Source organism: Nicotiana attenuata, unplaced genomic scaffold (genome assembly GCF_001879085.1).
Source record: "Nicotiana attenuata strain UT unplaced genomic scaffold, NIATTr2, whole genome shotgun sequence".
Classification (NCBI taxonomy): Eukaryota; Viridiplantae; Streptophyta; class Magnoliopsida; order Solanales; family Solanaceae; genus Nicotiana; species Nicotiana attenuata.
In genome coordinates this window covers 52406-69480 of record NW_017673287.1, presented here as the reverse complement: position 1 = coordinate 69480, position 17075 = coordinate 52406, and the positions used below count along the sequence as shown (strand labels likewise).

The following is a 17075-nucleotide window of genomic DNA, read 5'->3' as shown; positions in this document are numbered from 1 at the left end:
GCAACTCCAAACTTCATGAAATGGTCCGGTTGACCATCCGAAACTCACTCGAGGTCCCGGGGACCTCAACCAAAAGCACAAACATATTCCATAACCTTATTCAAACTTGTACCAATCTTCAAAACACCTCAAACAACATCAAAGTCACGAAAACTCATCAAATTCAAGCCTAAGGTTCTAAATTCTTCTGCATTCCGCTTTTGATCAAAAACCCAACGAAACCACGTCCAAATGACCTGAAATTTTGCACGCACATCCCAAATGATATAACGAAACTACTGCGACTTCCGGAATTCCATTCCGACCCCTATATCAAAATCTCACCTATCAACCGGAAAACGCCAAAAACTAACTTTCGTTAATTCAAGCCTAATTCTACACCGGACATCACAAAAATATTCCGGACACACTCCTAAGTCCCAAATCACCTAACGAAGCTATCCGAGCCATAAAGGCATTCTGAGGTCGTTTACTAATAAGTCAAAACTTGGTCAAACCTTTCAATTTCAAGCTTCAAACTGAGAAATGCTCTTCCAAATTCATTCCGATTACCCTGAAAATCAAAAACAACGATTTACATAAGTCATAATACATTACACGGGGCAAGTCATGCTCGAGAACTGGCGAGCAAAGTGCAAAAGCTCAAAACGACCGATCGGGTCGTTACATCTGCCGAGGCAAACAACCCGATCCCATAAGAGTGTGTTATATGATACCGCTGAGGCGAACAACCCGATCCCATAAGAGTGTGTTATATGATACCGTCGAGGCGAACAACCCGATCCCATAAGAGTGTGATATATAATCCTGCCAAGGTGAACGGCCCGATCCCATCAGAATATTTTACTCTGCCGAGGCAAACGGCCCGATCCCATAAGAGTGTGTTATATGATACTGCTGAGGCGAACAACCCGATCCCATAAGAGTGTGTTACATGATAACGCCAAGGCAAACGATTTGATCCCATAAGAGTGTATTACATGATACCGCCGAGGTGAATGGCCCGATCCCATAAGAGTATTACATGATACCGCCGAGGCGAACGGCCCGATCCCATAAGAGTATTGCTAAGGCGTTCAGTCCAATCCCATTAGAACATAAAACTTTGATGGGTCACTAACCCTACTCACGAATATACGTGTGAGTTATAAAATTCAAGAAAATTATCGAACGAATACGCACAAAGCAAAAAAAATCCGTAAAGGAAAGTACAATTTTCATGGCTAATCAAGTAGCTCGTCAAGTATCGAAAGTAGCAATTCCGATACTCTACGCGAGTCTAGTCTTAGGCTAAATGGAAATTAAAGAATTTAAATAGGCATGAATAACTCAAATAGTACAATTAAAGCATGGCCGGAGTTTAAGTCTACCCGGACATAATCAGAAATTCTAGCATATGCACGCATACTCGTAACCTCATACATGCTTAGCTCCCACAACATGTAGTACATAATAAACATAACACCTACGGGGTAAATTCCCCCTAAAAGGTTAGACATGAGACTTACCTCGCTCAGAAATCCGATAGCCGGCTCTAACTCCTCAAACCGATGCCAAATGATCCGAAACCAAAACGTGCAAACCAATCAAAATATACTCCAATAATCGTAATTTAATAATTTGTAACAATTCCCAACTCCGCTCGAAAAGTCAACAAGATCACATTCGGGCCCACGTGCCCGGATTCCAAATATTATCAAAAATAAGTATTACTCTTAACTTATATAGTATATACCCATAAAAATCATCCAATATCATCTACGAATTGACCCTCAAATCAAGGATTTACCATTTCTCAACTTTGGGGCTCAAAACCCCAATTTTTACAATCCAAAGACGGATAAAAAAAATAATCAACAAAAGTAATCATGGAAAAACATCAAAATAAAGGTCAAATACTTACCCCCTTGTTTAGACGACAACAACACCGCAAAAATCACCTCAAACGGAGCTCTAGAACTCAGGATTCGCAAAACACTAAAATTCTCGATTTAAAACACTGTCCAGATGATTTTTGTTCCTCGTCTTCGCCGGAGACCTTCGTGTTCGCAAAGAATAATGTTTTGCGTTGACCGGTCAATCAAGAAAACCTTCTTCTCGTTCGTGGAGTCTCTCTCGCATTTGCGAAGAACAAAAGTCTGCACCAGAAACCAGCAATCTTTCTCGACACGAAAATGGGCATAACTCTCTCATACGACCTCAGAATCGACGATTCTTATTGCTATGGTTCCGTAATTATAAGACGGATCTGGTGGTTCAATATAATGACAAATCAATGGTCGTTTTCTCAATATAGTACCCTTTATGCCCAAGAAAACAACATCGAAACATCAAATAAGAGCGCAATACAACCCCAAACATATTTGAAACACACCCGAGACCCCTGGGACCCCGCCCAATCACACAAACCGGTACCTAAACATAACAAGAACTTACTCAGGACCTCAAAACACACCAAACAACATCAAAACCATGAATCACACCTTAATTCAAGCCTAATGAACTAATGGACTTTTAAACTTCTAAAACTCATGCCGAATTATACCAAATCAACCCGAATGACCTCAAATTTTGCTTCCAAGTCCCAAATGACTCAATGGACCTATACTGATGTTCGGCCAAAATGTTATACTTTTAGTACATTACTCGCCCTATATTTTGTTGGTTTAGTGATTAATTTTACGACATTTGAGCTAAATTGTATTGTTTTATTTGTAGGAGCATCAGAAGAAAGAGTCAAATAAAAGTTGCACACAAAAAAAGGACAAAAATGCAAGAAAAGAGCACAAAAGTATCAAGTACCCAAGTCATGCTACAGACCAAGTAAAGTCAGCTCTATAGCCTGCCTTACCGTGCTACGGACCAAGTAAAGCCAACTATATAGCCAGTTTGACCACACTACAGGCCAGGCGTAGCCAGATCTGTAGCCAGGCTGACCGCACTATAAGCCTGGCCTCGCGAGGTCTATAGCCCGATAATTAAAAGTTGCGGATTAAAAGACTCCAAACCAGATTTTGACTAAAGGATTCCGGCCCTAACATATAAATACTCCCTAAACGAGTTGAGAAAGGGTTAGACACTATTTTGGAGAAGAAAAAGGCTACGAAGCACTGTGGAGCAAGAATCAAATGAGTTTTCCCTCCGTTTATCTCCTTACTTTGTAGTTTAATATCTTTGAACATCATGATAATTGTTGATACATTTATGAGTAATATAGGGTTTGATGGAACCTATTGGAGGATGATTATCTATTGCATTTAATATATATTTGCCTTTGATTTTTCTCTACTTGTTCAACTACGTTTACATTGAGGTAGATTGAAGAGCTCTCAATTGTGTGTGTATTGCTTGGTAAAGGGTACATATTTAGATAGTTGTTGAACAACATCACTCCTAACGTATGTGAAAAATCGATACGGAGGGTTTAAATGTGAGACTAGGAATAACGAAACCTTGGTGCGATCTTAGTGAGCAATGAATTAGTGCCAACTAGCGTAGTTCGGAAGAATACGTCTAGTAAATTGTAGTAGTTACTCGGAAGAAAATTATCACACCCGAAGTACCCACGACCGATAGAGAATGCTTAGGCGAATTCATAGGAAACGTAGTGGGGAGGATTCCGACAATAGGGGAAATCATAACTCTAGACTTTTCCAAATCTTGTCCACAACATCTGCTATGTTAGTTATAAATTACTGCATTTTAATTACTTTGCTCTTGATTAGTAAACATTCAAATCGTTATTTAATGTTTTAGAAGGTTGATTACTTGAATTTGTGCAAAACTATGGGTTGTAATTAGTAGGTTAATTCCTTGCGGGATTCGACTCCGGACTTGTAAACCGGATTATATTTGCAATGACCGCTAGACCTCTTAGGAGGCATAGTTGGGCGTGATCAAACTTTGGCGCTGTTGTCGGGGAATTAATGGTGTTATTAATTACGGCTAAAAGAATTTTAAGAATTACTACTTTATTCAGCTTTCTCGACTTGAAATTCATTATATTGAAACTCTAACGTTTGTAGTCTTGTGTGTTACATGTGCATGCCTAGAAACTCCTCAAGAACTAGTGAATTGTACGAGGCACTAACGAAACCTGAGAAAGCTTTCAAGGCACTAAATCGAGCAAACAAGAAAGAAAAACGACAAGATAACTCAATGAAACAAATCGAGCTAGACATGGTGACGTAATAGACAACCAAAAAAATGTGAATGACCCAAAAAATCAGGGTGTGGAACCTCTTGTGCCAGAAGCAGCCTTGTATAATTGGGCACAACCCACCACTGAAAACCTGGCAACCGCAATTGTAGTCCCTCTGATACAAGTAGAATCATTTCAAATTACAAAAGAACATGCTACATTTGTTGCAGAACAAGGGACTATCTCCGGGGTCTTACATTGAAGATCCACAGCAGCATCTGAAAAGTTTCTTATTGATTTGTGTCACGCAAAGGCAAATGAATGTGACACCAAAAGTAATAAGACTGGTGTTGTTTCCATTCTCAGTGACGAGAGAGGCTCAGGCTTGGCTCAATTTGCTCCCCATAAACTCCATCACTACTTGGGAGGAATTAGTCAAGCAGTTTTTGAACAAATTCTACCCACCCAATAAGACTTCCAAGCAAGTTGATGAGATATTGAGCTTCACGCAGAAACCATCTGAAACACTACAAGAAACGTGGGAGAGGTTCAAAGGGATGCTGGTCGAGTGTCCACACCATGGCATTCATGATCAGATGTTGGGGCAAAGGTTCTACATGGGATTGGCACACAGCTTGAAGGCCAATGTTGATGCTTCAGCAGGTGGAGCAGTTTTTAGCAAATCATTCAGAGAATGCAAGGTCTTACATGATAAAATGGCTCAAAACTCAGGATGAATGAAAAGAGACTCTACAATCACTCATGTAGTTCACTCAGTAGCTCTAGACCCAAACAACTACATGGCTAAAAATATGGCTACTATGATGACGCAATTGAGTATCCAAAAAGATTGATGAGTCAGGCCAAAAGGAGGTGCACATAGTTGACATGACTAATGGAGGCTTATGCACACCATGCATTAACCAACCATGTGTTCTTATGGAGTGGTGAATATGAAAGTGACACTCAAAACTATCAAGAGAATATGAACTATGTGGGCAACTATGGAGGCTAGAGGAAAGGTGGTTACAACTGGGGGCAGCAAATTCAGCAGTATAGACCAGCACAACAGCAGTACAATAACAACAACAATCCTGGAGTTATGCGACCACAGAGTCAAGTTGTGCCTTATCAAAGGCAATATGGATACAATCAGCAAAATCAGCAGCTAGCTTATCAACAGCCTCAATAACAATAGATAGTGAGACAAGATTATGGGTACAACTGATAAGGTCTAGTGGAAAAATGCAAGAGAAGGTTGAAGCACATGACTCAGCGATAAAAGGCATTGAGATTCAATTGGGCAGATATCTATGGCTCTGAATAATCATCCTCAAGGGACGTTACATGCGGACACACATGTCAATCCAAAAGAGCAGGCTCAAAGCAGCTTATGGCGGTGAGTTTGAGAAACGATAGGGAACTTGATCTAGAGCAAGAAATTGCTCGTGAAAGCCAACCAACTGAGATACTCGTACCAATACCGATTGAGGTTGATGGGTCAACTGAGCTAACAGAAGTAACAGTGCAGCTAGCTCAGGAGGAACTAAGAAAAGAGAAAGAGGTTGCAAAGGAGACTGAGAAAGTGCAAGAGAAGGCATTAGAAAAAATGCTTGAGCGGGATCTAACTCAAGTCACAAGAAGGAAGCGACCTCCAGCACCCTTCTCCCAGAGGTTGACCAAATATCAGAAGGATGAGAAGTATAAGAAATTCATGGAGATGTTGAAGCAGATTCAGGTGAACATTCCACTGATTGATGCCTTGAGGGAGATGTCCGGTTATGCAAAAATGATGAAGGAATTGATGTCTCACAAGTTTGACTTTCAAGACTTGGCAACTGTGGCACTGACTCAGACATGTAGTGCTGTCATGACAAGACCTATAGCTGAGAAGCTATCTGACCCAGGGAGTTTCACAATTCTATGCACCATAGGCAGCTATGCTTTTGCCAAAGCATTGTGTGATTTGGGGGCGAGCATAAACTTAATGCCCTTGTCTATCTATAAAAGGTTAGGCATTGGAAGGGCACGACCCACATCCATGTTATTACACCTAGCCGAATGAACGGTGAAAAGGCCATCAGGTATACTTGATGATGTGCTTGTGCAGGTTGGAAAGTTTGTGTTTCCGACAGATTTTGTTATTCTAGACTGCCAGGTTGATGAAGAGATTCTCATAATTTTGGGAAGGCCATTCTTGGCCACAGGGAGAGCTTAGATTGATTGTGAAACTGGGGAGCTAAAAATGAGACTGAATGATGAAGAAATAACATTCAATGTGTAGAAGTCTATGCGGCGACCCAATGAGTTTGCTAATTGCTCTCTGATCGAAGTTATGGATGTGATTCTAGATGAAGAAGATGAGGCACAGAATGCAAAAGACCCCTTAACAGCCTGCTTGATAAACTTAGAAATGGTAGGTGGTGAGGACTTATCGGAGTGGGTTTTGGCCCTGAAGGCCAAGGGTACTGGAAAAGAGAGCTCGAATTCGAGCCTACACATTTAGAATAAAGAAAGTCCCCTCCAGCTAAGCCATCAATTGAAGAGCCATCATAGGTTGAGTTAAAGTCGTTACCATCTCACCTCAGGTATGCTTTCTTGGGACCAAGATCAACCTTACCAATTATTATCTCATCTGGTTTGTTAGATGTACAAGTAGAACAACTTTTGCAGGTTCTAAATGAATGCAAGACTGCAATTAGGTGGACCATTGCAGACATAAAAGGTATCAGCCCAACATTTTGTATGCATAAGATTCTACTGGAAGATGGGCACAAACCTTCCAGAGAACATCAAAAAAGGTTGAACCCCAACATGAAAGAAATGGTGAAGAAAGAAGTGATCAAGTGGTTAGATGCAGGAATCATCTTCCCCATCTCCGACACTAATTGGGTCAGCCCAGTTCAGTGTGTGCCAAAGAAGGATGGAATGACTGTAGTGCAAAATGAGAACAATGAGTTGATCTCAACAAGAACAGTCACGGGATGGCGAATCTACATGGATTAAAGAATATTGAACAAGGACACCCGAAAAGACCACTTTTCGCTGCCATTCATGATCACATGCTAGATAGATTGGCGGGGACGTCCCACTTTTGCTTCCTAGATGGAAACTCGAGGTATAACCAGATCTCTATTGCCCTGGAGAATAGAAAAAACGTCGTTCACCTGTCCGTATGGAATCTATGCTTTTCGGAGAATGCCGTTTGACCTATGCAACACACCTGCCACATTCTAAAGGTGCATGATGACCATCTTCACAGATATGGTAGAGGAAATAATGAAGGTTTTCATGGATGACTTCTCAGAGGTGGGCACTCATTCGAAGATTACTTTATGAACTTGAAAAGAGTATTGAAGAGGTGTATGGACACTAATCTGGTAATGGTACGAGAAAAGTGCTATTTCATAGTACAGGAAGGTATAGTCTTGGGACACCTAGTGTCAAGTAGTGTCATTGAGGTGGACCGTCCTAAGGTTGATATAATTGAGAAGTAGCCTCCACCCACTTCCATCAAGGCCATAAGAAGGTTCCTTGGTCACGCCGGCTTCTACAGGCGGTTTATAAAAGATTTTTTCAAAATTGCTAACCCTTTATGTAAATGGGAACAACCTTTTGAGCTAATGTGTGATGTAAGCCACTATGATGTGGGAGCAGATCTAGGACATAGAAAATATAAAGTCATGCATCCAATCTACTATGCAAGTAGAACCTTGAGTGGTGCCCAACTGAATTACACAGTGATAGAGAAAGAGATGCTAGTAGTGGTGTTCATATTTGATAAATTCAGGTCATACCTGATAGGCTCGAAAGTAATTGTGTTTACTGACCATGCTGCTCTTAGGTACCTAATTGAGAAGAACGAGTCAAATTCGCGCCTGATTCGATGGGTGCTACTGCAACAAGAGTTCGACTTGGTAATCTGTGATTGAAAGGGAACCCAAGACCAAGTTGTTGATCACTTGTTCAGGCTTGAAGGAGCTGAAAAGAGGGTTTAAAGGTGGGATTAGGAATAAAGAGACCTTGGTGCGATCTTAGTGAGCAATGAATTAGTGCCAGCTAGCGTAGTTCGGGTGAATACTTCTAGTAAATTGTTGTAGTTACTCGAAAGATAATTACGACACCCAATATACTCACGATCAGTAAAGAATATTTAGGCGAATATATAGGAAACGTAGCGAGGAGGATTTCGACAATATGAGAAATCATAACCCTAGACTTTTCCAAATCTTGTCCACTGCATTGTAATTACTTTTCTCTTAGTTAGTAAACATTCAAATCGTTATTTAATATTTCTGAAGGTAGATTACTTGAATTCGTGTGAAACTTGTGGTTGTAATTACTAGGTTAATTCTCTGTGGGATTCGAATTCGAACTTGTAAACCGGATTATATTTGCAACGACCGTTAGACCTCTTAGGAGGCATAGTTGGGCGCGATCAAATTTTGGCGCCGCGAGCAAGTTTGAATTTTTTGTTTTTTTTATAAAAAATACTTTTCCTTTCCCCTTAATTCTCCTTTCTTAAAACATCAAACACACACACAACTACCCGTCACTGCCCTCCCTAATCCCCCTGTTCTCTTAATCTCCCCTCTCACAAAACATCACTCATCATTGCCCGCCCTAATCACCCCTCTTACTCACAAACTCCATAAAATTCATACACTCCTCCACTCATTCATTCACTAGCAACATCAATTGAAGAAAAACACCCCTTCCCAAGCATCTAAGGTATGGTTTCTAACTCTTTGTTTTGTCAAATTTCGAATTGGGTGTAAATGAATTCGGATAACTTTTGGGTATGTTCTTCACAGTAACAGTGTGCTTGTTTTTCCTAACCCCATAGGAATTGTATTGTTGTTGTTTACAAAGGTGATAGCATGAAATTCCCAAGCCGATTTGGGAGAGCGAGGAAATCCCTCATTCCTACAAGCACTTTCATGTAACTAGTGCATGCTAAGTGTTTGTCAAAATGCCTCAAAGGCATTCTTTGTCCCCATTGGAGCCCGAGTCTCCGGGATTGTAATACTAGTACTCTGTCGCCTTGAACCACTTGAAATTTTAAGTGTGGGGTGGCTCACCAATAGCTATATGCATCGCAGCTGTAGTAGACATCATTGTGCCATTGCGTGATTCTCATGCTACAATAAAGAGGTGAAGTCTGAGTAGCCTCAAAATTGTTGAACATCATGTGATGAACAGTTAAGTATGGGGTCACAAGACCATGTTTTGAATTGATTCAATGCCTCTAAGACTGAATAGTGTCTACTTCTGTAGGTACGAATATGCCTCCTAAGAAGGACAACGGTAAATGCAAGGGCAAATCCACTACACCTACCAAAGCCAAAGCTTCCTTTGCACCTCTACCGAAAAAGAGGAAAGGAGGGGAGGCCACTTCAAGTTAGGTTGAGGGGTTGCAAGAAGTTCACCTATAGCAGCCTCACGCCCACAGCATACGGGATAGCGAGAATTTGGACTTAAGAGTATACCCCCATCTGCCAAGGATTGGTACAAGCTTTGTCGGTCGAGAAATATACACTCAAAGTCGCTTGTTCATTGGTGCCGTCTAAAAGCTAAGTATCAATCAATTTGGAAGGCTATTCATGATCTTGGATTGAGCTATTTGGAAACACTAGGGATAGCAATGTAAACCTTGTCCATGAGTTTTACGTTGGTTATTATCCGATGATCCTGAGCAGCTAGTGCCTATCGGGGGAAGTTGATTGATATTTTTGCACAGCTATATGCAATTACTTGGGAGCTCCGGATGATCCCCAGGAGCCCCTGGATAACTTCATTACCCGTCCAACATATCTGGCACTGAAACACACTCTCTGTGGTGTCAATTTTGTGGCTGCTTGGTTCCGTGACAAGAAGACCCAACGTCATTGGAAATTTCCTAAGAGAAAAACGAAGCCGGAGGCTCATGTGTGGTTGAAATTGATCAACATGCGGCTACTACCATGCAACCATGAGACTCTGATTAGCCGTGAAAGGGTCTGCCTGCTGTACTTCCTAACGACTGGCCAGAAAGTAAATGTGGGCCAGTTGATACGCTACCAGATGGCACAAGTGACAATCAGCAAGAAAATTGATGGATTGTCTTTCGATAACATACTGACTCAGTACCTGAGAAAAGATGTGGAGGAGGAGTGAGATTTTGATGTAGTCATTCCACCACCCCTCCGACTAACGGACATCACCAGCATCCGAGCGAAGGAAGAGAGTGTTATGGCCTCACTGACAGGTGCCGAGCGCATTGGTCTACCACCTTTTTCCTACCACCTTTTTTTTATGGATTTGTATATGCACCGAGGAAATTGCATGAATTAAGTGTGGGGTGGGAGGTTATATATTCTCTCCTGACTTGTAAATATTAGATATACTAATTATTTCATATTTATTTTTTTCTGGCTTCATCTTTTTTATTTTAGCATTTAAAAATATTTAGTATTGTATTCTAGCTTTAGTCTTTAGTTTTTAGGATTGCTTTAGTAGTTAATATCTTAAATGAAATACAGAAAAGCAAAAAACAATGAAATGATTGGACTTTTCCCGATGATGGATCTCCTAGGTAGTTTTCTTGAGGGACTATAGTCTAACCAAAAACAAAAAAATTGAAAATAGAAAAATCCAAAAAATATGTCATTTTATTATTTTAGGTAGTAATAAACCCTCGTAGTTTTTCTTTGTGCCTCGCTTCTTTTCCACGGAATGTAGTTGAACTGGAAAGTAGTTTTTTTTAATCTTTAGAGTAGAATAAGATTTAGGGAATAAAAGGATGGGCAAAATGAGATTTGCTAGGCACCTTTGATTAGTTTGATAGTAGCATATTTAGGCTATAGCATGTGTAGACCTTCCATATGGTTTGAAAATACTTATGATGCCTTGTTGAGTATATAACATGTTTATTGACGCCAATATCTTATTTTCTTGTCTTGTGTCACTTTGTGCTTGATGCTTAATATTTTGTGGCTCTGTGAATACTTACAATTGACTGAGAATCAGAAATGGAAACGTCCTTAGTGATTCGTGTGCCATGTGTGGTGAGAAATTATATAGTCTGTGTCATTGCATTAGAGTCTAGAACTTTCTCACGCCCCGACCTCGGGGAGCGCGACCAGCGCTCAACCGAGATGCCCCGGTCAAGCAAGCCTACTTAATGCCTTCTATCCAACCTTACCCCTGAACAATAAAAATCAATAACAAGAGATATACATGAGAAGAGTAAAGTGCTCCACGTTCTTTTCCCATTATTCAAAAGAGATTCATTTATCATTTCCAAAATATAACTAGTTTATTGATATGATGAAAAACATGTTTGCCAAATACCAACACTTTCAGTTTAATTCTCAACACCAAACACCACCCACAACTTGTCTACGGAGCCTCTAAGTACAACAGAAGAGTAGTATGGAAGTGCCGGCGACAGGGCCCCGGCTATACCTCAAAATATTAAGTACAACGTCAAATGACATGAAGCACGGAACAGAGTAGGGCTTACCAAAACCTGCTGAATAGAGAGTAACTGTTATCAAGGATCAAGACCACCCGCTGATGAACCACCTGCACCCATCGAAGATGCAGCACCCCTGGCAAAAGGGACGTTAGTACATGTAGAATAGTACTAGTATGTAAATCTAAACGTCCTCTTTCGAAATAGAACATATAAGAAGGGGAAACACCATGGAAGAAACATGTAACAATCAATGATATCCAAATGCCAAGTTGAAATATAAGAATTTTTCAAAATAAGAAAATAATATTATTTTTGGTTGGAGATCATTAGCACCGATATACCACCGTATTTTTAGTGTGGAGTCTGATCTCCGCCCGATCAGCTAGGCTATCTCACCCAAAGATATTCAATCTACACAAGCGGCCCCACCGCCTCACCCCAATGTGCGCGGGTGGAGGTATAATCACAATCAATCACAATTTCAGTTACAATTTCCAGCTCAATCACCACCATGTATGTGGCATGTCGTCCGATCACGATCCGACCGACCACAATGTTGTGTGGATCGACATCACCCTTTTCTAGCAATCATCTCATCCCAATAAAGGGGAATATTGTTATCATATCAATCTCATCCCAAATAAGGGGAATAATCACAAGGCACTCCTTCATCGGCACGTGCAGTTTTGGGGTTAGGTTATTTCAACCTACCGTTCCTCGGTGACTAACGATACTCCCAAAAAGAACATTTTTGTTTTCACACAAGGGAAATAAAATTACACATATATTTTATATTCACCTCATAACTTTTCACATTATATATATCTTCATTAGTACTTTCAGCCTTTCAGAACATCATTATTTCCTTGGCTCTCTTGGCGATACTTATGATTCTTTATTCATGGCATGTTGGCCGTATTTCGTATTCCACATTTTTTATTTCTTGACTTTCCATGATCATCATCACAAACATCCACATATAGAATATTTCAAAAATCATAATTTTAAGTTCATCGGTAGTGGAGGCTTTAAACACAATAAATTCCTTTCCAAAGTATGGAACACAATGACTTGTAACCACAACACAAGTTAAAAATCATAAACAAGTAACACACTGTATCTTTTTGAAATACTTCTTCACAAAAAAGCAATACACAATTTCAACTCTTGAGTATGTAAGAACTCAAATCACATTGAAAATATTTATGAAGGAGAGCATGGTGATTTACGATTTAAACACGACTTCAAATCAAATGCACTAGTTACAACAACCATGGCCACGTATTTTCTCTCACTCTCAGTTCTTTCACCCTCAACATAGTCATAGTTTATCTACAATAAGGACATTTGGGAACCGAGGTTTGATATGTATATGAACAATAAGAATCCTAGCACATTGAGTTTTCTTCTACAATTTGGCATAACAACTTGCAATTAAAACATGATTGAAATCATAATATTGCGACGCATTAGTCACATTTGAATACTTTTCCGGAGGGTACAATACGATAGGAGCATTCAGTACACATTTCTAGTACATATCTTTCAACACAAGTTTATTTGGAATAGTAACATTTATACGGGATAACTCGGAACATGGGAATTAGGAACTTGGGCCAACCATACTTGAAACTTATGGGAACATCATAAAATTTGATTCCAAGAGATAAGTTTAGCCAACATACCTTGTTTGAGCTTTTCTTAAGTTACTACAATGTCCCAACACTTCTAGCAATATCAATCTATAGGAAGATAGCGAAAATCGAATAACAAATAGAAGGATTCTCGTGGTGTAACTCTCTTAGGAAATTTGACAAACACCTATCATATAAAATAGACTATAAGGCTCTACCATGGTAATTCCTTCCTTCCTCAACCAATTTCAACAAGAAACTACCCAAAATAGTTCATTAACCTCACATACTACAATCTACTGTCACATGCATGGACTATTTCCAACCTCACAATATTCTTAGACCTTAAAATAACTTGCATAGGCGATGCAGGACAAGAACTTACCTGGATAGATGGTGGTCTAGTGAGTGGCATCCATGATTCTTGAAGATTGGTGCAAGAATGGGTGATTAGAATGCATCTCCGTGTCTCTCTAAAATACTCTTACATCTCTCTAAAATCATCAGACGTTCGCTTCAAAATGAGCTCAAAGGCTATTTATCAAAATGAGGTCGGGTTATAAAAATAAAAAAAATGGACCCTCCAAACTCAGGTCTGCGGTCGCAGAATGGACCGCAGAACAGATATGCGGCCCGCAAAATGGACTGCAAAAGGGATGCCAAAAATTGGAATGGTCTGGATAGGTTTGTGGCCAGGTCTACGGTCCACAGACCAGTTATGCAGCTGCAGAATTGACTGCAATCACCCAACAAAATTCTTCATACAAAATCTGCGACGGATGTGCGGACCGAAAAACAACTATTCGATCGCATAATGGACCGCAGAACAACCTTCAAAATTCAACCATTTTTATGCTCAACTCTGTGACGGATATGCAGCCCGCAAAATGGATCTGTGGTCGAGAATCTGACCGCATAATTGACCCTTCAGCAAAAAAAATTCACCAGCACCTCGATGCATTCTTCAACCCAAAAAGTCCATACCTACTACTTTCATACACATTACTCTACCTCGGCACCACAAAACTTGAATTCCTTGGCGAAATTTTACGTGGCCTTACAAACTTGCCCGGCATGTGAGTTGAAGCGAATTTTAGGTTTTCCTCGGTTTGAAAAATGATTTTATGATATCTTTGATTTGTTTGAGCTTAATGCTTAGCACAAATAAAAAATTATTCGTAGTCAACCTTTTTGAGCCTATAAATTTTTATTTGATAACCACATTACAAGCCTACACCCCTTTGTTCTTAATTATCATTGTTTTGATCCTTTTACATCTTAAAGAACTTTAATTTAAAAATGAGCGCTAAAAGAAGTAAGGAGGTAACTTGGGTGGCTTTTGAGTGGAACCAATGAAAGAAAGAAAGGTACACTTGTATGGTAAGGATTACACCACTAGTAGAAATGGTAGGGAAAAAAGGAAGTTATGGTTGAAAATAAAGAAAGAAAAATGTAGCAAAGTAAAATAAGCATATCTTGAACTTGCTAGTGGGTATGAATTAAAGTAGTGCTTAAAGAAAGAGGAAATACTTTGGGGATGATATTGATTGTGAAATTGCAGTTGGGTTGAAGAAAAATGTGCTTAAAGTTTATTTTGTGATGTGTTAAAATGCTTTGGAGGGTTAGTCACTATTTCTAAATTTATCCTACCCGCCCTTTAGCTAACATTACAACCATAAAAAGTCCTAATTTATTTTAGATCGAGCAAGCCTACATTAGTAGAGGTTTACATAATGGGAAAGCCAATGGTACTTTGTGCATCCATGTGACCTCGTTGTGAGAGTGAGGAATTTCTCTGATTTATCTTAGTCCTTGAAATATATTTGAACATTTTCGAGTGTGTGGATTCGACTTACTTTTTTATTCTTGTTGTGAGGGCACATGATTTCGCAGGGGATAGCTGACGTTATTAGATTTCTCTATGACGTTAAGTGTTCAAGCCATGAATGCATTGTGATATTGAGTCGGTTTGTGAGGCTAAGATTGTTATAAACATGTTTCCTTGTGTTGAATAAATTTTTGAAGTATGGCATAAAGTAAAGGGAAGTGTATGTTGAAGGCATATGCTAAAGTTTAATTGTTGCTTTGGATGTGCTAAAAAAAATAAAGTGCTCTAGGTTAATGTGAACTGGTGGTTGACTCGAGGACGAGTAATGTTTAAGTGTGGGGTGGTGATGTCCGGACAAAATGCTATACTTTTAGTACATTACTCGCCCTATATTTTGCTTAGCGATTAATTGTACGACATTTGAGCTAAATTGTGTTGTTTTATATGTACGAGCATCGGAAGAAAGAGTCGAATGAAAGTTGCACACAAAAAAAGAGGACAAAAAAGCAAGAAAAGAGCACAAAAGCATCAAGTACCCAAACCGTGCTAGAGACCAAGTAAAGCCAGCTCTATAGCCTGCCTTACCATGCTACAGACCAAGTAAAGCCAGCTTTAGAGCCAGCTTGACCGCTCTATAGTTCAGGCGTAGCCAGCTCGATAGCCAGACTGACCGCACTATAAGCCTGACCTCGCAAGGTCTATATCCCAGTAATTAAATGTCGCGGGTTAAACGATTCCAACCCGGATTCGGATTGAAGGATTTCGGCCCTAACATATAAATACTCCCCAAACAAGTTGAGAAAGGGTTGGACACTATTTTGGAGAAGAAAAAGGCTACGGAGCACTGTGGATCAAGAATCAAACGAGTTGTCCCTCCATTTATCTCCTTACTTTGCAGTTTAATATCTTTAAACATCATGATGATTGTTGATACATTTACGAGTTGTCCCTTTCTCTCTATCTCCCCTTTCTCTCTCTTTGACGCTCCCCTTCTTCTATGACTAAGGTCACTGACAACTCCACCAGCGACCAGCAGCAACGCCGGCAACCCTACCCCAGGCAGGTAAGCCACCCCCACCCCCACCCCCCATCTTTCCTGCCTCTTATCCCCATCTCCACCCCCTCCCCTCCTCCTCCCCTACCCCCGCCATATTTGTGGTGGTCACCCAGCAACCGCGTCGTTGTAAGCAATTTCAGGCGACCCTTTTCTCCCTCCCTTCTCTTCTTCTTTTAGTTGTCAGCCAGCACCCCCCACCCCACCCCAGTTATTTATACCCATATCTCCCTTCTCGTTTCTCTTCGTTTTGCCCTTCTCATCCCTTTCTCTGCTTTTTCCCTCCATTTCCCTTGCTACTGTCGGGGCTACACCAGTGGTAGCGGTGACAGCCCCCTTTTTGGTTTTTGGTACGTGGTATTTTCTATGTTTTTCAGGGAAATTCTCGGAGTTGTTGGAGACTAGATGGGCGCACAAGCACTAGCAAAGGAGAGCAGCCTGGGCGAGTGTCAGCAAAGGGCAGTGGGAACCTGGACGTGAGCGTGCAACAACATTGAGTACAGCAAATCAATCACAGGTTCTGTTCTCGGGAGTTGGCACCTCCTGTTTTACTGTTTCCCTTTTGGTGTTAGCCAAATTGATGCCACTTTAGTTCACAATATTTCAATCATACAACTAGTGTGCTAGTAGTTACTTGTTTCCTTCTAGTTTGGTTTGCTGACCATTGTGCGCTAGCGAGTCCTCTTTAGCTTGTTGTAGGTGTGGTGGTTGTAGTCTGGGATGATAGAGTAAGGGCATGTCCTCGGGTGGGGCAGAGTGTGGGGCGGGGGCCAGGGGTAGGACGGGAGGCGGGGGAGGTAGAGGGGGCAAGGGAGCCTATAGGTTGAGAATCGGGTCATGGAACATAGGTTAACTAACGAGTAAGTCTATAGAGTTGGCAAAGATCCTTCAGAAGAGGAAGATTAATATAGCGTGTGTCCAGGAGACTAGGTGGGCCGGATCGAGGGCGAAGGACGCGG

At 40.6% G+C, this 17075-nt stretch overlaps 1 protein-coding gene across 1 annotated transcript; it reads left to right on the top strand.

Annotated features, from left to right (window-relative positions):
* Positions 1-5534: 5534 nt before the first annotated feature.
* LOC109215947 lies at positions 5535-6359 on the top strand. Its single transcript, XM_019380072.1, has 2 exons — positions 5535-6113; positions 6252-6359. The coding sequence occupies exons 1-2, from the start codon at positions 5535-5537 to the stop codon at positions 6357-6359; spliced, it is 687 nt and encodes a 228-aa protein (XP_019235617.1).
* Positions 6360-17075: the final 10716 nt, after the last annotated feature.